This window comes from Lygodium microphyllum, chromosome 10 (genome assembly GCF_053477565.2).
Source record: "Lygodium microphyllum isolate KBCC chromosome 10, Lygodium_microphyllum_v1.1.10, whole genome shotgun sequence".
Classification (NCBI taxonomy): Eukaryota; Viridiplantae; Streptophyta; class Polypodiopsida; order Schizaeales; family Lygodiaceae; genus Lygodium; species Lygodium microphyllum.
In genome coordinates, this window is record NC_141144.1 from 53,033,847 (window position 1) to 53,055,603 (window position 21,757).

Below are 21,757 nucleotides of genomic sequence, written 5' to 3' on the forward strand. Positions count from 1 at the left end.
TCTCCACAACATGCACCCAAGCCACCTTGTTTAGAACCAAGGAGTAACAATCAACCGTAGGGTCACAACATTGGTATCTCCAGAATATCCCTAGAACCACTGCTAGAATAAGGAGGAGAGAAGTATATGGCTCTCTGAGGTATCCACCACAACCACAACCTCCATTAGTCGAGTAAGGTATCCTTGAGCCTCCCTTCATTGCTAGCCTAGAGCATCGAATCTGCCTATTGGAGATCGATGCATCAAATCATGCGCAGGTAGAATGCATTCAATGCCAAGATGAAGGTTGAGATGTCTAAAGAAGAATGTTAGCACATTTAATGTAAGGGTAAAGATGAAGCACAATAATATATATTTACAAAGAATGATGTTAGATTATAAACATATAATAAAGTACCAATATAAGAAAATAGTCAATGAATATGATAAGAAGATGTAAATACAATTAAGCTCTTGGTATAGCTTGGCATACATTAGAATATCTTTGCATAGGTTCCCATAAAAAGTGGAGTTTATTTCATTCTCAAATTATTATTGCACTCTAGCCTCTTTGCCTAGATTGCAAGTAATTATCTCATCCACACACTGTAAACCCTCTTAATCTTCTAGCCCGCACAACAACTCCTTTACGTGCATACTCTCCTTGTGTACAATAGGGACATTTCTTTCATCATACACTTGAGTGCTCTAAGGTGTTAATGGTACAACATACCACTAATGAGGTTTTCATGAGCTTGGGCAGAATATTATCTATTTAATAATATCAAATAAGAGTCTATACAAAGAGCAAAAAAGAAATTGAGGCTATTTCATATTGTGAAAAAGTTAATAAAAAAGATCACGCACATGTTTATAGTGATCCAGCAAGATAAGCACATCATGCAAATCATTCCATCTTTTATCGAAGTCTACCTCTAAGAATCGAGAGGATCCTCACCGAATGGTTGTTTCTACTCCTTCCAATACCACTTTAAACTATTGTACATCGAATATGGCCATGGAGAAGCTATAATAATGTACTAAAATAATACTTTGCAATTTGTCAAAATACTTTATCTTATCCATTATAATGTTTGGATCTGTGACCCATCGTCGGCTCTCTTGCTCAAACTTTACCATGACACCATAGGCCATCATGGAGTACATTTTTGTCAATGTGCTCAACTCAAAAATATCATGTATGTGACTATGCCATGCTATAGATTTTGTACTACATATTTAAACACCTAGGTTAGTTATTGCATATAATTGTTAAATACGACAACAAAGAAAGCATGTGGTTACCTTTGCACTGCATCCCCTCAAGAATTCCCACTCCTCATCATGAGAGACTTCCATCTCCCCTTGGCATGAAGCTCTAGTCAAGGAATCGTGCAAGCAACCATCTCGTAGATATGAACAACAAGGACTTCTCCATGCCCTTGAGATATTGAACTTGTTGTTGGCGTGTACTATGCTAAAGTTCTAATCACGTTGCCTCAATTTTCTTCTCGCGCCTACTCGTACCTATTGAGCCACTTCTCCATGAATGCACGGTGCAATATATAAAAACTATTCACTTTCTCCTCTATGGCACCATCTCTCCTATTTTCTATTCCATTGTTTACCACCACATCTTCAGTTAGTCTATCATCATCCTTTAACATTTAGCACATCCCGTTATCTCAATCCACTCTCGACAAGATGTACTAGGAGGTAAGTATGTATCATGAGCATGCTAATGGGAAAGTACTTCTCAAAGAGACATACTATTTTCAGTGCTTCTTGTTTATGCAAATTCAATGGAGGATGTCCTAATCTCCTTCTTGAGATTCACTGCACTAAATTCAATAACTCATAAATCACCGTTGCGCTTGAGTGAGATACCATGCAATCACAATCGATAGCATTAATTACCAATTGTGATTGGTATCATAAAATGCAAGAAATTTAATGCATTATAAACAATAGGTCAAAAAAAGAAAAAACAAGATGATGTACTTACTATCAAGGGGTTGGGACTAACTTAGCATATCTTGTGCTAGTCATGGGATTTTAGTCATATTAGTTGGTCATCTTTAGAAAATACGGACCTACAAAAATATATCATGTCCATTGATGTTAGATAGATTTGATAATTTACTTCACCATAAGCTCCTCTTTAGTGGATAGGACCCAAAAACACAATATTAGTGAGTTTGGGAATCTCCTAGTTCCCATTTTTTGAATACTAAAAAGGTGGCATTTGGATAACATGCCCATAAGTTTCTTAAAATGATATAATGTGACCTATCATTGGAAAGCGCTTGAAAAATGGAATCTATTGAGCTATAGAGCACTCGATTTGGAGTTATAGTATTCAAGTTATGATAAATCCAAAGATTTGACCATGTGTCCCAAACTTATGGAAAATTTCCATATTCCTCAATATGGTTTTCAAAGAGCATGAGGTAGTTGCCTACAACCATCAAAGGTTGTTTGTGGTCAAAGCACCTTTATCTTTCCTACCTCATTCAAATCCATTCGTGCCCTAACGTGTCTCTCTTTCCTATGATATGGTCCCATAATAAGTTACCAACCTTCTTAAAAATGTGCATGGGATCCAACAAATGACTTATTTGTAAATGGGTCAAATATGGCAACTCATAGAAAACTAAAAATCATCATATTTTACTTTTAGAAGTGACTCCTTATGGACCATCTTTCACTAACACAAGCTTTAGATGCTAATTTGTACAAGGGGTCATTCAAGAATCATGCTCTCAAATAATGGCCCTTTGGTAAGAATGCGGTGTGCCCCTGATAGACCATCTTCTTCATGGTCTACCACTCTCAGTAGTTAAACCTTAGTCCACATAATGGGCATGCATGATAACTTGATGTGATCAAGCCTATTATTAACATTAGCAAAAGAAAAAAGCAAAAAAAGTGGAAAAGCGCAAGTCGAGACCTAAAATAGGCGACCCACAAGGAAATCGAACAGAAGGGAAGAAGTAAGAAGGGAAATTATCGAAAGTGCAAGGGTGGCCTCAAAAGCTAAGTCAAAGGAAAAAGTGCATTTTTAAATGCAAGGCGCCCCTAAAACTTTTTGTAAAAGAGCGCTAGGCTCCCTCCTGTACAAATTGTAAAGGTAGATGGGCAGTAGAAAGGAAGCTAGGAAGATAGGAGGACAATGGGAAAGAGGGCTTAGGGCACGACCGGCACATAAAAAAGGGAGATAAGGGAATGACCGCCCAAAAGGGATTTAAGGTTTTGTATATAAAGTTGTAATGTGAATGAGAAGCTCATTCTTGTGTGTGCCAAAACTAGCTCTCCTCTTCTTCTTCTTTTTCTTCTTGTTCTTGCTTGCTTGAGCTTGTGCTTGAGAGAGGGAGTGTAAGAGTATGAGGGAGTGAGTATGTGAGGGTGAAGGACTGTGGTGGAGAATCTCTCCATCTTTTGCTCTCTTTTTCTCTTCTCTTCTCTTGCTCACAGCAATGGAGCTTGGAGTGTGGAGCTTGAGGATTGTGCTTTCTTGAAGCTTGCACTTGGATCATGCAGTTACCGGAGTGCTCGAGAGAGAAGGAAACTCGATCATGCATAGAGGTAAGTTCACTGCACTCATAGAGAGAGATAGCGCGTCAACTATGTGAGAGGTAGCCATTAGCGCTTATCTTGAAACGCTTGAACAATAAGCGGTCCATGGGTCTTGGCAGTTACGTGTGAGCTCTTCCAAAACTTGTCACAATATCTATATCTAGTCAACACAAATATAAACTAGTAATATTAAATACCAACAATGAGTAAAAAATCTCATTTACTTGATCACTCTCTAAATCTCAAAAAGTCATGCATAATCCACACAAGAATTGCATGTATATTAACAGATTGCCTCCTAAAATGCTTGCTCATATTTTCCATAGTAATCCCCTCCTTCCACAAAATCTTGAGCTCATTAACTAGTAGATAAAGAGAGACATCCATATTCTTGACTTTGTAGTGCCCAAGGATGAGTAAACTAAGGATCATGCATGATTTCTTTATAGAAGCTATGGTAGGACATTGTAGTTCACAAGGACTACTAGCCATACACTATAGGAAGTCGAGTAGAGTCCAAATGAATTCACTCTATCCATAGCATCCATAGCAAGACCAAGCCAAAGATTCCTTAGCTCTTGTACAAAGCTTGGAAATGTAGAGTCAATATGACCCGATGCTCACAAGTCTATTGGTATTCACTAGATTGCATCTATGGACATGTTTTGCACATGCCATGTTGTAAATTTTGCCATGCCTAATGTGCAAAATATGTTATGGATGTATGGTATAAGTGAAAAGTGTTTGAGAATCTTATGAGAGACATTTTACTCCCACAGATTGTTTTGGCAATACCTGCGAGTACCACACTTTTAGACATGTTTTCATGGACTCATTTTCTCCTAAAACGAGCACACAATCATTGATATGTGCATAAATGCTATTATAATCTATCAATCCCTTGTAACACTTGTCGTATATCATTACGAGACTTGGGCATCATGTTTTCATATGGTAGTATATGACATTTTAGTAGCCTTTAAAAAATCCAAACAAATTTGAAGAAATGAAAAATTGTTATTATTTATACATCAAGACAAAAGAGTGTAATATATATCTAAACAACTTGGTTACACTTGCATCGTTTCAACCGTACTTTGCTTGTATACTTTGGCATATAAGAAACATCTTTAAGTGAGATACCTAACACCCATCATCTAATGGTATGAATGGCTTCTCTGTTAATGCATTAGACGACTTGGTATCCATGGGTAGTGATGCATTGATCGTAGTATCCATCTCAGGCTCCAACATTTGAGGAAGGTCTGGAAGGTCCCCAATGTCTTCTAGTATTGAAAGTGCAGTTAGCAAAGTGCTCTCTAGCAAGGTTATGGGCTTGGGTGTTCCTTCCATTATACGGCTACGAACTCTTCTTATAGGCTACAAAAGGTGCATTGCTTGAGATAGACTAACATCTCTATGTGGATATTTCTAGGGTATATTTTATATTATTGAAGTTTATTTCAATTAGAGTTTGATTGTAAAGCATAATCAATACACAATTTGCTCACCGTTAATTCAAAGTGCAAGACTACTTGATCAATGATTTCTAATTGAAACTTGATAAATCATCACATGTGCTCTATAGACAAGCAATGTTTCTATTGACTTGCAAGCTTGCATTGAGTGTAAGGATATGGGACACGCTAATTGAGATATGCTTCTTGATCTAGAACATCAAGGGGCTCATCGTTGTCTATTTTCTTTATGTCACAAGTGGACAATACACTTCTCTCTCTCAAATCATCACTTTCTCCCTTCCTCCCTCCCTCTATATTTTTGTTTAGTTATCTTTCAGCTTCTCCCTCCTTAGATGGATATATATTCATTTCCTACTCTCTTTCTTTTCCCTCTCTCTCCCTTTGTTTTCTCCACCTCTCCATCTCTCTATTTTTCTCTCTCTCCCTCCCTCCATCTCTTTGTTTTTGTTTCTTTCTTTCCTTCCTTCCCTCCCTCCCTCCCTCTATTTCTCTATTTCTCTCTCTCTTATATATTTCTATTTTTGTTCCCCCACTCTCTATTTCTCCCTCCATCCCTCTTTGCCTCTCTCTCTCTCTCTCTCTCTCTCTCTCTGTCTCTCTATTTTTCTCTCTATTTGCATCCCTATATGCACATACTGATTGAGATGGTGACATGTGTAGTAAACTAGCAACACAAATAGTGATGGTTAGAAAGGAAAAGAAAAGTTGGTGCCATGTCACTCATAGCACCATGTGTTGCATAACATTCTACAAAGCAATTACATATTGAATACATAATCATCATAAAGATAGGCACAATAACTACTTAAATCCACAAGACTAATAACTTATAAAATAAGTACAAGACTAGTGATAATAACTCATAAAATTACATGGAACCATGGAGATCAGAGTCCAAAATGAAGATGACATATGTTTATAAATATTGCAAAGTGTGATTTTATACAAAGGATGATAAATATATCTAAGGAATGCTATGTGTAGGAGGTTTGCATGCATCATAGGACCAAAAAAAAAAAGATGTGTACTCCATGAATCCAAGTACATGCTATGAATCCTTGTCGCCTGAAAGCTCATCTCGACACAAAGAAACGTGGAAGAGACTCTACAAAATAAACAACTAGACATTAGTCTACCATACATAACGCATCACAAAAAAAACTAACGGCTATCGACAAGAAAGAGGATTGACCTAGTAGGCCATAGTGCACATACAATCTATTGACGTGCAATGAAATCATATCTCTCTGCATATCGAATCTCCAAACCTGTGGGATCACGGTTTGTGATGGAGTACTACAAAGAAACCATAATAGCATTGTTAGAAATAATACTGTTAGTACGAAGAGATATTTCAAATAAGAAAGCAAGAAGAAACAAAAGAAAACTTACAAAGTCCTCCAAATAAATCATGTGGGCATCACTCTTGAGTGTGATGTATGACCCCTACTTTCAATCGTACCCTCACTGCCTCCTGTTGTGCTATCGCCATCATCCTAGAGAGTCTATGGCCTCCTCCTTGGGTCTCTATCACTCCTCTTTGTCCAGCTACTCAGTCTTTGAGGTGCAACTCTTGATTGCCTTGTAAGGGTTTGATCATCTATGTGACATGTATGCACACATACACTCCATCAACCACCCAGTACAAAACCTCTCTATTGCCATAGATATTGCAAACTCCTCATGCAAAGATGCCGCTACATAGCCCTTGCTCCCCTTCAATATATTCTTTCAATGGTCTAGAACATTGTGCCTAAACACTTGTTAACACAACTCTCTTCTACGAGACATCACCCTTATCCCCTCATCTTTCATGATCACATCACCTATCTTATCATGTACAAGATATTTGTATCCTACCAGGATATGTCTAAGGTGTAGACTCTCCCACCTAGGACCATGCTCCTGAGCATAACCAGGAGGCCATTGTATATTTGGCATACTTGCAGGGATAGTATCTCTTAGAGTAACATCCATAGGGGTACCACCTATGGATGGTTGAGCGAAACCCAAAGTCATGGGAGTAGATGTCCCTATAACTGTAACAAATCTTGGAAAGGACAAGTGTCCACCAAACCAATGAGAGGGAGACACTACATCGGTCCCCCCATAATACCTACATGACAAGAGGGAGGAGCAGCAACCCTCTCTGGAACCGATAGTGGGCTCACAATATTTACATCTCTGCAACACCTTCCAGAATCACTCCCTCCATCCAGGGCCAATCTAAAGTGTTGATCTCTTCTACTAGAGATCAAAGCATTGGAGTGTGTTGAAGTAGACCTCGCAAAACGGCCTGACGATGTCTGTGAAACCTTATGGTTTGCCATATCTCTAAAGCGGGCCATCTAATTCGGAGACATACATGTGAATATGTCTTGCAACTCCTCATCTATCATCACTCAACTCATTCTACTCTATGGGTATTGTCAAATATAACTTACAAAGATAGAAAATGATATTAGCAGTAATCAATATAAGGATTCAAGTAAAGCACGATAACATAACTCTACAAAAAAGTATGCCAATTAAAATGCATATAGTAAAGTACCCTTAAAAGTGAATTATCAACAAATAAAAAAAATGAATGCAAATGTGACCTGGCCTATTTCATGTCAAGCTCTTGGTATAGCTCGGTGTACATTGGCAGGTCTATAGATAGGTCATCACAAAAGGATGAGTTCACTTTATTTTCAAAAAATTCCTAGCCTCGTATCTCTTCATCTACCTTACCCATGCTTGTCTCCTTTGCATGCTCCAAGCTCTCTTCATCCTCTAATCTTCACAACATCGACCCCTCTCACTACATACTCTTCTCGTCCACACTAGGGACATTGCTTTCATCATACATGTCCCTAGTGTGGACGAGATCCCACCATCGAGCTTGTTGGGGATTTTGATAGAAGATTATTTGTTCAATATCACATGTCTGAGTGAGCCATTTTTTGTGACTTTTTCATGTTGTAGAAAATTGTATAAACAAGGTTATCCACCTATTCACATAGCATGGCAAACATATTACATAGATCCATCCATCTTTTCTTGAAATCTATCTTTAGAAATTGAAATGGACCTTGCTGAATGGTTGCCCCAGCTCCTTCGAATATCATTTTAAACCACTATACATCAAATATGGTTTTGGAGAAGCTACAGTAATCCACTGAGATATCACGTTGCAAGTTGCTGAAATACTCCATCTCATCTACTACAGTATTCGGATCCATGGCTCGCCATTGGCTCCCATACTTGAACTAAAAAATGTTGCCCGTGGTGTAATCATGCCGCACTGTAGATTTTTTAATGTACACCAAAACTGTTAGATTAGTTTCTTGAGTAGGTTACTCATGAATAGATGTGTGCATCACGTGGGTTCGAAATAAGGTATTTTTATAATACCATTTTTATACATGTTTTACATATACAAGGGTATAATATAAATGAGTTATTTACAGCTTGAATAGAAAAGGGTTATGCTTTATTCATAAAAAATTCACAAATAAGGATATTTATAAATAGGCATTGAATGCGTGTGATGTAGAGGATATACATATGGTAACTTCCCCGAGATTAGTTGGTCTGTATAAAATCTAGATATGATAGCAAATAAAGTATGTGTTCACCTTCGGACTACATCCTCTCATGAATTCCAACTCCTCTTGGTAGAGATCTCTACCCCTTCACGAGAAGCCACGATCAAACTTCATGCAACCACCACATAGACATAAACTATGGCATCTCATCCATGCCCTCATGATATCGAACCGGTCGATGGCATGCACTACATTTAAATTTTGATTGCGCTTCCTCCCGCTCTCTTCTATGCCTACTCATACCTAGCAAACCACTTCTCCATGGATGCATGATGCAACATACAAAAATGATTCACTTTCTCCTGCATGGCACCATCCATCCTTTTTTCTACCCCATTTCCAACCATCACATCTCCAATCAATTTATCATCATCCTTCGATGACCATAACATACTATTATCTGAATGGACCATCGATAGCCACTTCAAAATATGCACTCATGCCTCAGACACTAGCCAAACCTTGAGCCATGCTATCTTCTAGTCGAGCTCATTGTTGCACAAAGCCCTTTATGGTTTTCATGAAGCGCTCAAAGCAGAACATCCATTGCGTATAGACAAGTCTTGCAATCTCCACTTCATCTACGAGATGTATCAGGAGGTGAGTTTGTATCGTGAGCATGCTAGTAGGCAGGTACTTCTCAAAGAGAGAGATCATCTCCACTACTCTCTGCCTTGTGGATTCAATAGAGGATGTCTTGATCTCATTTTGTGAGATCCATTGCACTAAATTTGACATCCTATAAATTGTCAAGCGTATTTCTCTTTTCTATTATTTCTCTCTCTTTGTTTCTCTCTTCGCCCCTCTCTCTCCTATTCTTTTTCTCTCTCCCCCATCTTCCCCCCACTCTCACTTCTTCCCTCTCTTCTTCACTCTATTTCTCTCTTCTTCCCTCCTCACTCTTGCTCAATGTATCTCTTACAATCAAAATCAAAGATAGTAAATAAAAAACTAAAAAATGAGGATATTGAAAGATCCTCTCTTCCCACCTCTCTTTGTCTTTATCTTTCCCCTCCCTCTTTATTTTTCTATCTTTTAATTCTCTCTAATTCTCTCATTGTTTTGCTTTGTGTCTATGTCAAAGGCAAGAAGAGGCAATGTATCTATGTCAAAGGCCCGAAGATGAATTCCTTTGTGTCTCCTCTTCATAGCTTTCCTTCTTTCTCCCTTGCACACTTCTCCCTCTTCTTCATATACACTGGCGGCAGTGACGGCAGCAATGAGGAGCTGTCCTTTCTCTCTTTCCCTCTTCCTCTCCTTCTCCCTCTCAAAGCATCAATCTCTCTCACTCTCTCTTTCAATCTCTGTCGAAAATGTTTCCAACAAATGCCGCATTTGGGTTTTCAGCACTTTTTTTTCTCAAAAGAGTGTTGCTTTTTGCATCGTAATGAGCATCACTAAGTGTCGCTATCAGCATCGCTAAGTATTGCTATAGGCATTATTATATGCATCACAAATTGAAATTTACAATGCGTGTAGTAGCAATGCAAATAGCGAGGCCACTATTTCACATCGCAAATTGCTGTCCCTATCATCCCATTCCCTTGTAGTTTGTGTTTGTTATTCCCAAAGAGGATTTTGCTCTCTAAGTGGGTCATCTATAAGATTATAAAAGTGTAAAAGGTCGCACATTCCAGTGGGTATATATCTATCGAGGAAGGAATAAAAGGTTTGTAAAAAAAGGCTCAAAAACCCCTCGAAAGAGGGTTTTATAGAGGTTTGGATAGCCATCTATATAAATTTCAAGTTTCAATAAGTTATGAGCTTTGATTTCCATGGTTGTTTGTTCTTTTATATTGGTAAGTAGCTATGGAGGTTTAAGTTGTCCATCTCTACTGACTCCCAATGATGCATGTGTGTTAGTCTTTGATCTTTTGATCATGTTACCCTTCTTCACCTACTTATTTTTTCTATATTTCCTTTTGCTTTCCATGGCCTACCTTTTTTCTTCTTCTCTTCTCTTCTTTTGTTTTCTTGCTTTTTTTCTTTCCTTGCGTCCTTTCTTAGACAGGACTTATGATTGCCCTTTCTTCCATGTATATTTTCTTCTTTACCTTCAAAGGTTGTCAGGATACTTTCATTAGAGCTAAACTTTTTAGTTGAGTGCTCGCTTTTGGTGGGCTAGGGTTCTTGTTTAGGCTTGCTGGGAAAAGGAGTCCTCCTTCGCCCCACAAGCACAAATTTTTTTACATAACATTCTTAAATGATTCACAATCTTTGTGCTCGTACTTAGGGCTATCACACCATATGTATCTACGTACAAAATTATTCTTAGGCGAAGCTTGTAAATGACTAGTTTTCCCAAAAACTTTCTACTTAGCCAATTTAATTTGCAAATCCTCCAAAGTTTTTCACCAGCTTATTAATGACATCCTCTTTCCTTAACCCTTTTAAATGACGATTGCTTTATAGACAAAAGTCTACTTTATATAAACTTTTGAATCATGATAGATTTTATTTGATGGTTAAATTGATTTTTCAGATGTGCTCTGATGAGTGATGGAGCATTGGATCCTCTCCAAGGCCATTTGAATGACCTTAGATAAAGTAGTACCACAATTAGACATTGACCCCTTGGCATCTACAATTGTAAATTTAATATCTAGATCATTCATCATCACCTGCTTTACTCTCAGAATGGCCTTGTGCGCCACATCAATTGCATAGATAATTCAAATTCCTAGCACTAAGTCTTCCATAAGGCTCTTTAGCATTCTAGGAACACGTTACACAAGCATTTAGCCTCATGTAAGTAAACATGGTATGAATGAGGTGAGGCTTATGGTGCAATCTTTATCCAATATGGTTATGAAAAGCAAGCCTTCACAAGCCAAGTCTAGTTTTTTCCAAGTTTCAAGCATGACCTTGGTCTTCTTGGTTTGATGAATGTGGGAAATTGGGAATTACCTTGCCTTGGGTATACAAACATATATATTTTGAAGCATCCAAAGCCGTGCTACCGAAGGAAGAAAGGTCTCGAAAATCAGAAAAAGATAGGAAGGTGTGCTTTTCCGGAATCCGCATAGTCCTAAGTGGTAGACTGGTAGTGAACCTGCAATCAGTTGCACGTGAAGATGCCATGGGGACGTGCGAATTCAAAAACCAGTTTCATCGAGCCCTGGCACTGACCCGTGGGAACAGTCTCGTTATTCCTCCTGTCTCTTTCCCATTATTGCCACCCATCACGTGTTTCTCCTCCAGCTCTTTCCCATTGCATCCTGCACAGCACTTCATATCATCGCATGTACAGGCCGGCCTCTCATCCTCTTTCCTTCCCATTTCTCCTCTCTCTCCTTCCTTTCGGGAGAGAAAAAGAAAAGAAAACCAGCCTTTGCTTCCGGCTATCGAGGATTTTGCCTGCTGCCGGCAGGTCCATCAATTGCCCCCATCTGGTAGTCACTGGTAGGGTGTCTCAAAAGGCCATGGCCACGCTACGCAAGAATCGTAATCCTCCATCACCAGCCCTGGCCCTACCTGGGAATGCAGAGGAACAGCGTCAGGAGCGGCCTGTCAAGATTACAGACACGGTGGAGCCCTTTGACGCTACGGCCGAGGCCGACAACAAGTTAGATGACAAGGAGGACGATACAGAATCAGATACTGCTGCAACAGAAGACGATGCCGTAGAGCACGGATGCCCTATCAGGGCCAACAATATGAAGCTGGAAGCTGTAGATATGGATATGGCTGCCGTGCAAGCAGTGGCGCCGGAAGCAGTTAAGGGGAAGGGGAAAGAACAGTGTCATGATATGGAGGGCGAGAATGCGGCGCTTGAAGCTACAGAAAGGGCGGCAATGAAGGCACATCGACGCAAGATACAGATCAGGAGGATCGAGAGCACGAGCAACCGGCAGGTTACGTTTTCCAAGAGACGGAACGGGCTGCTGAAGAAAGCACACGAGCTGTCAGTCCTGTGCGATGCGGACATCCTGCTCACTGTCTTCTCCAGCACCGGAAAGCTCGTTGAATTTGCGAGCTCCAGGTTGGACCTCTCGCTCTCTCTCTCTCTCTCTCACACACACACACAGCACAATCTCTCTCTCTCTCTCCTGCATTTCCGTGATCTGGCTGCTGTTTTCTTGCAAAAAATGCATTTCTTTCATTGCAAGCTGCATCACTGAAATATATGGAAATTTGTCCTCTGAACTACGGCTATCGCAACAGAAATGCTCGAGCTCTATGGTTTCATTAAAAACGACGTTTCTCCCTGCTCTCATTGACACAGAAATGCGTACAATAAGGATGTATACCGCTTGTCTCTAGCTTCAAAATCTTGAACACTGGCGTAGCTCACTAGGATTAGGTCAGATTCGAGTGCCACAACTGGTTGGTGATTCCGGAGAAGTCACCCGTCCACTGTCATCATAGCATAATTAAGATATAATATTGCTTCACAAGATATCACGAACGGTGGGACTTTCCTGTGGCTTGTAATCGTACAATTACAGGCACATTTCGAGCCAGCCAGGCCACACGAAGGTGAATCTGACTGGCCTCAGTCGGCGTGGTCAAGTCATCCTCTGTGTGGTCGTGTAACTGGCACTTACGGCCGTTGATCCCACGACTCGTCGGCTGGGTAAACTGGAGTAGGTCTAAAACTCTCCCAACTTGACCCCATGTGGAGACATGGCGATCAAGTTGGTGTTCGCTGCTTTCTGGATCAGCCAACTGCAGGAGGAGGTGTTTGTCGTTCGTGTCAGTCTCAGTCTTTAGCTGTTCACAAATACCTGTGCGCAAGGTACAACCTTGGATGCTTGAAATGGCACTTATGGAGTAGCAAAGGCGATGGCTACGAAGAACAATTGTAGAGCATGGTGATTGGAAAATGAATTTTTAGAAATCTGGAGGGCACACAGAGAGAGAGAGAGAGAGAGAGAGAGAGAGAGAGAGAGCCTACTCAGTTCTGTTGGACAGAAATTAACTGCGCCTACCAAGAGGTTTAGTCTATTAACTGCGCCTGAAGCTACTCTTACTGTGTATCACGATTCACCAACATTGTACTGAAGCTCCTTCACCAACGTGATCTTACAAGGTATGCCCTCGATTCAACACCAGTAATACTTTGGAAGGGTGCAATATTGTTCATGTACTTCTCCCTCCCTCTCTCTCTCTCTCTCTCTCATGTGGTGGTTTCGAATCTAGATCAGACAACCATCTATATTTCTCTCGATTGCTCCCGTCTCTCTCTCTCTCTTTCTCTCGATGCTCACTGCTTAAAGCATTTTCAATTTGATATCAAATCATGAATGACTGCTTCCCCTGTACTGGAATGTGGGATACCCCTAAACTAGGGATCTTGGGATTCTTTCTACTACTCACACAACTCTCTTCTTAGTTCATTCCTCTTCTCTTTCTCAAAGCGTAGCACATAACCATGAATCATAACTATGATTCCGATTTGATGAATTGAGTTGATATCGAGTAGGTATGAAGGAAGGAGGAGGACATGGTTCATGCAAGTGAAATGCATTGGCGAAACCTAGCTTGAATGCGGCCGTAGTTGGCTCCTGGCCAGCAGTCGCAATTGTGTGTGCGCACACAGATATTATGTCATAAGTTGTGATTAAAGCCACACATTAGTTGCATCGGTAGATATGTCATAAGTTGTGATTAAAGCCATACATTAGTTGCATCGGTAGGTGCATCTCTAGCCGTGCGCAAAAAGAGAAATATCGGAATGAAGAGAAGCTTGGCCTGCATGGAGTGACATGCAAAGGCAATTGTCAACACAAGGCCAAAAATAAAGTAGCGCCTGCTTGATGATGTGAGGTGAAACAGGTCCTAGCCATATGTGTAAGACCTGGACCGGAAAGGACCGTGCAAAAACAACAAATCTGGCAAGTTGGCAACTACTTAGAGTTTATAATCTACCTCATAAGACTGGGGAAACGTGTAACTCTACGTTCACAGCTCAACGTTTGGCAATACGAAGGTTTCAAGAAACGAATGCTGCTTTGAATTTAAGTACCAATAAATAGCTGCACGTGTATGGCCATTGATTATAGTTTTCTTAGTGCTTATCTAGGGGTGTCACCCAAGATCATAATGTCAGCGCTGGCATTAAGGAAGTTGAGATTGATATATCGAGGGAAATTTTTTTGCTTGATATATATAAGAAATCACAACCCTAGCCTGGGTTTCCATCAAGAGTACTCATGTTACAGCCCAAATATACTTTGGTAGGGGATAATACTCACTTTTGTCTTTTAAAGATAGGCATACCTTTATTTAAAAGATCTAACGTTTTTCACCTTCTATAGATAAGAAAAGCCAAAAACTACCTCCTACTTCCAGTGAATCATTTTGGATTGTCTCGAAGGTGCACGAGTTCACATGAGCATTGATCTTGTGGAACTTTTTCTTGGCTTGTTGTTTCTTGGTAAAAATTAGCTCTTCTAATATTAACCATGTAACCAGCATGTCAATTAAATGATAGTTTAATAGGAACACAAGAAACTTTAGACACCTTCCCATATAGCAAACAAAGAGAAATTTTCTAGATACTTATCAAAATATCTAGAAAAACTTTCAACTAGTAAAAGTGGAATATTTTACAAGATAGTGATATAGTAAAATATTCCTACATAGGAATTTCAAAAATGTTTAGTTGTTGATATAGTAAAATTTTACTATACAAGAAAACTAGTGAGAACGAGTGATATAGTATAATTTATCTATATAGAAAAACTAGTTACAATCATGCATATAGTGAAAAATTATTCCTATATAGTAAAAAGTTCAAATCAAAATAATTGAAAGAATTAAAGGATATTGTCTTTATTAATAAAGAGATCAATCTAGGATACAAATATCCTTAATACTCAAAGGTCTATTGTGACTTTTTGTGACAATAATTTTCTCTCTACAAAGTAACCAATCGGCAGTAGACTTTCTCATGGCTGGCAATGTTTGTTCATTGCAAGCTCTTAAAAATCTAGGGTCCCTCTTGATAAGATTATATGTAGACTTTAATGATGTATATAGCTCATCAATGGCTTGAATGTCCAAATATTTCAAGGGGATTGTTTCTTGGTCTTCCTCTTTGAAGGTATTAACAACCTGCATTAAAAGAAGACAATATAAATTAGTATGCTACTACATCATAAGTTAATTAGCTACTTCATAATTTTAATATATAATAACATAGAGTTACCGATGAAGTTCCTGAAGATAATTTTACATTAGGAGAATCCACTTTTTTTTATGGATCAATATGGTTGAGAATTTATAGTGCAAACAAATAATTAAACTTAAAAAAATGAAATCATATCATATTACTTTTAAAAAATGCAAAGAAGTACCTTAGATTGTTTCTTCTTTTTCCCCTTACTATCCTTTTAGTGTTGCTTACTTTACTTCATTTTCTCGCTCATCTTGTCATAAAAAGTTTGTAATTAGATATAATTCATTAATTGCGCTATTAAAATAAATGACTGAGGGATGGCTAAGTATACATTTCGTACACAAACACTTTTCCGTGCAATTTCAATCTCCTCGAGATCTTCAAATGTATATTGAGGAATAGAGTGTTCACTACTATGTGAACTCTACAATACAAGAAAAATAAAATTCAAAAATAAAATATATTTTCATATATAAATACCTAAAATCAAAAATATTATATAAACAAAATACTGATACATTTGGGATTCCTTGTAGAAGCTCCATAAAAGTATGATTAGAGTTCAAATAGTCCTGAAACATAGGTTAAGTATTAGAGGAAATAAAATGAAAAAAAACTGTAAATCAAATTATGCCAACCATTTCATCATCTTTTTTATGTTTGTTGGAAGTAGAGACTAAATCAAGGGGTGGGCCATCATTTTGTGATTCCAACGAATACAAGTAAGAAAATTAAAGTTTGTATTCAAAATTTATAATTTCAAATATCAAACTATATTAATATGTAAATGGTGTACATACATGCACTGTGCTATTCTCTGAAAATATACATTAATCTTCCACCATAAGTTGTGGATAGTATTCTTCACCATTTGTATCCTGAAATTTTAGTTAAAGTGTACATAATGAAAGGTAAATATATTTAAGCAACTTAAATATAAATGGTTATAATAAATAATAATAATGATGATTACATTAAAAGATAACATGATGAGATGAAAATTTATAAATCTTACCAATTTTCCTTGCATATCTTCTTGCTCAAAGCTATGATTCTCCTCTTTTAGAAAAAACATAATTATGTCCATTAGTGCTAATTCCATCTATATATAATCTACACTGAGATTTTTTTTGATAATTAATAACTTACCAAAGATATATCCATAGAAGATGATCTTTTCCTATTGAGTTGCTTTCTAAGATTTTGAGCAACATAAAGATTGTACAGATATCCTTCATCCTTCTTCTAAAGGTAAGTAGCACGAGGAAACTCAAGGGGTAAACTTTGATCATAGTTTTGATCTATGATCTCTAGAATTATTTGTTTGTCATCTCTATTATCATAAAGCCGCAGATCCTTGCCAAACTCATGGTTCTTGACCCAATTGTATACTTTTCTGTGATTGGCACAATATCTAACATTTTGCGTATCTCTATAGCACTTCAGTAAAAATGGTTTCCCAAACTCATCTTTGTCTTCTTGACTAATCTTTTTAGGTGGTCTAAAAATTTGGTCATACGTAGGAGTCTTCATCAAAGACACATCTCTTAATTGTATATTATTTATTTTCTTCTGAGGTGCTAATTGGACTCTTTTACTTTGTATTGAAATTGATTTACCCATGCTCAGTATTTGCTCAGAACTATCATTCTTTGCTTTAAATTTCTCGATTTTTTTTGCAAAGTGATAATGGTATGCATAATTTAATCTAGAGTTTGTTGACTTAGGGAGACCATGAGACAAGCTAAAATTAAATTGAAAAAAATTGTGTCAATATTCAACCAATAAAAAATCATTTCATTCTTTATAAAAGGATACAACAAAATCTCTCTCTCTCTCTCTCTTGTTTTCTTTTAATCAATGAGTTTTTAAGTTTTAAAGAAAAATAACATGTAGTAATATAAAATACAATTATACAAACCATAACTTGGGAAGGCTATGAGATGATCTAAAATAAAAGTTAAAATTTTATACGTCAGTATTAATCAAACAAGAAATGATATCTATATGTTATGATTCATAAAATAAGAAATCACCTCATCTTTTATAAAAGGATACAACAACTCTCTCTCTCTATCTCTCTCTCTCTCTCTCTCTCTCTCATGTCCACAACCTACACATGATGAGGCACAATATGAGCTATAACTACAAAATACTATCCTAGTGTACAAACCACCATAGATAAAACATAATAATATGTACAATAGAGTGGTGATCAAACAATTATATTCACAATGACCAATGCTATCGGCACCCATTTGGATGTCAAAGAATGTAAGACGCACAGACTCTCTAAAACAATCAAGATACTTTATGTGATCTCCATACTACTGGAACATCTAAAGAATCTCCAATCGATGATATTACTATCCTTCTCTTTGTAACTCCAAATGTTTGACAGTACCATGGTACACAAGTTTAAATCCCTCCATATATCTTCATCAATATTAATCCTCCATATACATCTACTACGATCACACTTCAACACTAACAATTTGCAACTTTTCTTTTCATAATTTACCTTTCTTATCATTGCATGCATGTACTCTCCATCCATTTCATCGTTATGTTTTCTTGCCAACACAATATTATGTTTTTCTAACCAAGGAGTTATGCAACCGATTGCTCTTATTTGTAATAATCTTGTTTTTTGAAAATTAGATATTTTACCTCATATGCAATAAGTCTATTATCTAAATGTAGAGAAATAAACTTATGTAATAATGAACTCAATGGTCTTATGCAATCCCAAGTAAATGGGAGTTGTTGAGTTTGTAGCACACTCATTCCCATGATGGGATCTGCAAGTAAGCGCTCCATTTTCTTTTACATTTATGCATTTCTTGTAATACTCCCCACTAAAAAAGCTATGATACTCTCTATCCCATTGAATGGAAAAAAAAGTTGTGAGCCTTACTTTCCAATGACCTACACTTTCTAATGTGCTATGAAAAGTGTTTGTTTTTACCACTACGTCATCTCCGATTTTGTATGTTTCTCCGCTATAAAGAATTATTCTATATATGGTAACTAAATGTCTTACTAGTGAACTCTCTTCAATACAAAGAAATTGCATAATATATTTTTGTTATTCTTCTGAAAGAGGCCTACGATTTTTTTTTTGTGTGATTAAAATGCACACTTCACGTATCATTGTGTGACAAGGATATTTCAAATTATCTCTTTCAAAAAATTTCCATATCTTCTTTGCCTTCTTGATTGATGAAACCTCTACAATTTCATTCTCATGAAATGAATAAGAGCAAGGTGTCTGGTAATTAGTGAAAGCCTAACCATCAGGTAAGACAAGCGAAGGGTGTACGTGGATAAGTATTCTTTCATCTGGTAAAAGCCCATCTACTTCCATTTTTAATAACTTAAATATCAAAGTAAAAAAGATCCTCTTATAATAATTTACATAAGAGATTTCGTTAAAACAATTATTGGTCTTCACTCCTATATATAATACTACCATTTGCTCAAAGTCACAACACCAGTAGACATCATGTGAGCCATGTCTTAATATGCCATCTAATAGTTCTCCATTTCCTGCAACATGTTCTAAGGGAGAAGAAGTAGCACCAAAGGCTTCTTCCTTTTGAACTCTCCAAACAGAAAACAAACTATGTACAACACCTAAACTTTCTTTTGACCAACCAATACTACGACTATAATTATAGAAGGCATGTGCAATATCAATAAGCAACAAACCTAAATTAGTGATTGTATTTGGTATCTCATCAACTATAGTTAAAACATATAGTAAGCACTATTGGATGAACTTTTGGTTCTCTTCAGCCTTAAAGCTTTTGTAGAACTTGGATTGCGAGGCTATCGTCCATGACGAATCGAGGGAGAAGGAAGCTTAGCAGACTTCTCACAACAAAAATCTATTACCTTTTTCTTTTCATTGGACATGGCTCTCATGAGCGCTCGTATATATTTTTAAAATATATTTAGAGATAACATATGTGTCACATTATACACCAAGTCTATTAACAAGTTGAAATCATACAAATCATATAGTTTCCATAGAATAGACTCTCTAAATAACCCTACGACCTTTAGTTTTCCTTCCTTTTCAAAGCCCTCTTTGAAAATTTTAAGGCATCAATCATTTCACCTATGGACCATTGGGGTGGAGGATATCTTGCTTGATATCGACTACCATCATATAGATAGCATCCTTGGAATGAGGGACTACTAGTATCTAGAGTTGCTTGGGCTTTGTCTCTACGACAAAAGAATTGGCCGCCATCTTTGAAGGCTCCTATTTTACATTGTGTGGGATGATCACACGTGACTATCATCAATATCAATCTAACAATAGAAAAGCTTGATTGTCCTATTGGATTATCAAAAATCTTCCCTACAGGGTAGTTATATGATACTTGTATACCGCTTATGTAAAGATCTTGCAGCTTGCTAATAAGAGGTTTTAAAAAAGTTTAAAACAGAGCAACTAAAAGGTATGAACAAAACAGGAAGAATGCCTAACATAATAAGCTTAGAGCAACTAAAAGGTATGAACAAAACAGGAAGAATGCCTAACATAATAAGCTTAGAGCAACTAAAAGGTATGAACAAAACAGGAAGAATGCCTAACATAATAAGCTTAGAGCAACTAAAAGGTATGAACAAAACAGGAAGAATGCCTAACATAAAGCCCTTTCCACCATTAAGGACCTTGATTTCGACCACACCACAATCCTTTTGTGTGGTGCGAGAGGCTTGGAAGCCATCCCAATATAACAGAAGTGCCAAGTTTTGAGGATCATCTCTTTAGATTTTCTTTTTGCATTTGTTGAAATATCGACATTGCTTACAAACAAAAAGGTACTCTTGTGTCTCATGATAAAAACCTTGCTCTAGAACTATTGAAAAACAAGACCTTGGAAAAGTTGTATATGCTTTCCCACATGTAGGGTTGTTGCATACAACAACCATCTCATACTCAGCATCAGGATTCCATTAAAATCTTGATGCTCGTGACACTTTGTTCCATCCCAAAACTCATTTATGAATTCTGGTTGTGTACTTGCAACACTTTGTTCCATCCCAAAACCTAGTTATGGAAGAGTGGTTCCCATCACCAACTATACTAGTGATACTGATTATTCTTCTAATGTCAATGTGGCCACAATTGATATGAGCACCTGTGGATCATTATTATCTGCTCAATCAGAAAGCAATCCTACATTGGGGCTCACCAAGTTTAGAATTGTCAAGAATGTGAAAAATAAAAGATTTTCCAGAATATACACTTAGGCTGCCTACTCTAAAAACAATTTTCTCTCCTCCTACTACACTTTCTCTAAAAATCGTAGGCAAGTTTCCTACTTTGAGGTTTTCTGCTCTGAACATCTACTCATCATCACACTCAGGCTGCCTCTTCTAAAAATACTTGTATGTTGTCCTACTACACCTACTTTGAAAATAGTAGAAAGGCTATCTGCTCTGAACTACTCTGAGGATTTCTTTTCTTTTTATGCTCTACTCATTCAAATCTATCTTAAACATAAGTACTAGGCTACACCTCCTCCTATTATTAAGATACTTGCTCTAGTGCCAATTGGAGCTCTATTGTCTCCACTGTTGCATGATTCAAGTTGAAGTACCTTCTCCTAATCCAATCACTATGGGAAAAAATATGAATTAGAAACCCATTGGTATAGCAACCCATGAGAATGCCACATCTTAAGATTTCATACCTACCAACTAAGTTTTAGCAGATTCACAAGTGAGGCTTGTTGGATCACAAATAAGGAGTATGATTCTTGTGATAAGATGGAGCTCAAAAATCAAGACATTATATGTACCACACATAGCTTGATCATGATTGTCTTATGTAGGAAAGGCTCTAATAACATAACAAGGATAATATCCCAAAACCACATGGCTTGATAATGGTCATCTTATGCAAGGAAGATATCATGTATGACTAGGATTATGTCCTTGCATGACGAAGATTATGGTCATCATTTTAGTTCAGAGTTTTTTATTTCTAA

General features: G+C 37.4%; 1 protein-coding gene across 4 annotated transcripts in view; it reads left to right on the forward strand.

The window, feature by feature from the left end:
* Positions 1-11,855: 11,855 nt before the first annotated feature.
* Positions 11,856-21,757, forward strand: part of LOC148030001 (uncharacterized) — a 160,035-nt gene continuing 150,133 nt past the window's right edge. For 3 of the 4 annotated variants that reach the window (XM_087687185.1, XM_087687186.1, XM_087687187.1), the window contains exon 1: positions 11,857-12,608. In XM_087687185.1, coding sequence (XP_087543311.1) covers positions 11,869-12,608 — 740 coding nt within the window. In that variant the 5' untranslated portion in view covers positions 11,857-11,868. Of the gene's footprint in view, positions 12,609-21,757 lie in introns of all 4 variants that reach the window. The other variant, XM_087687184.1, reaches the window with a different exon arrangement.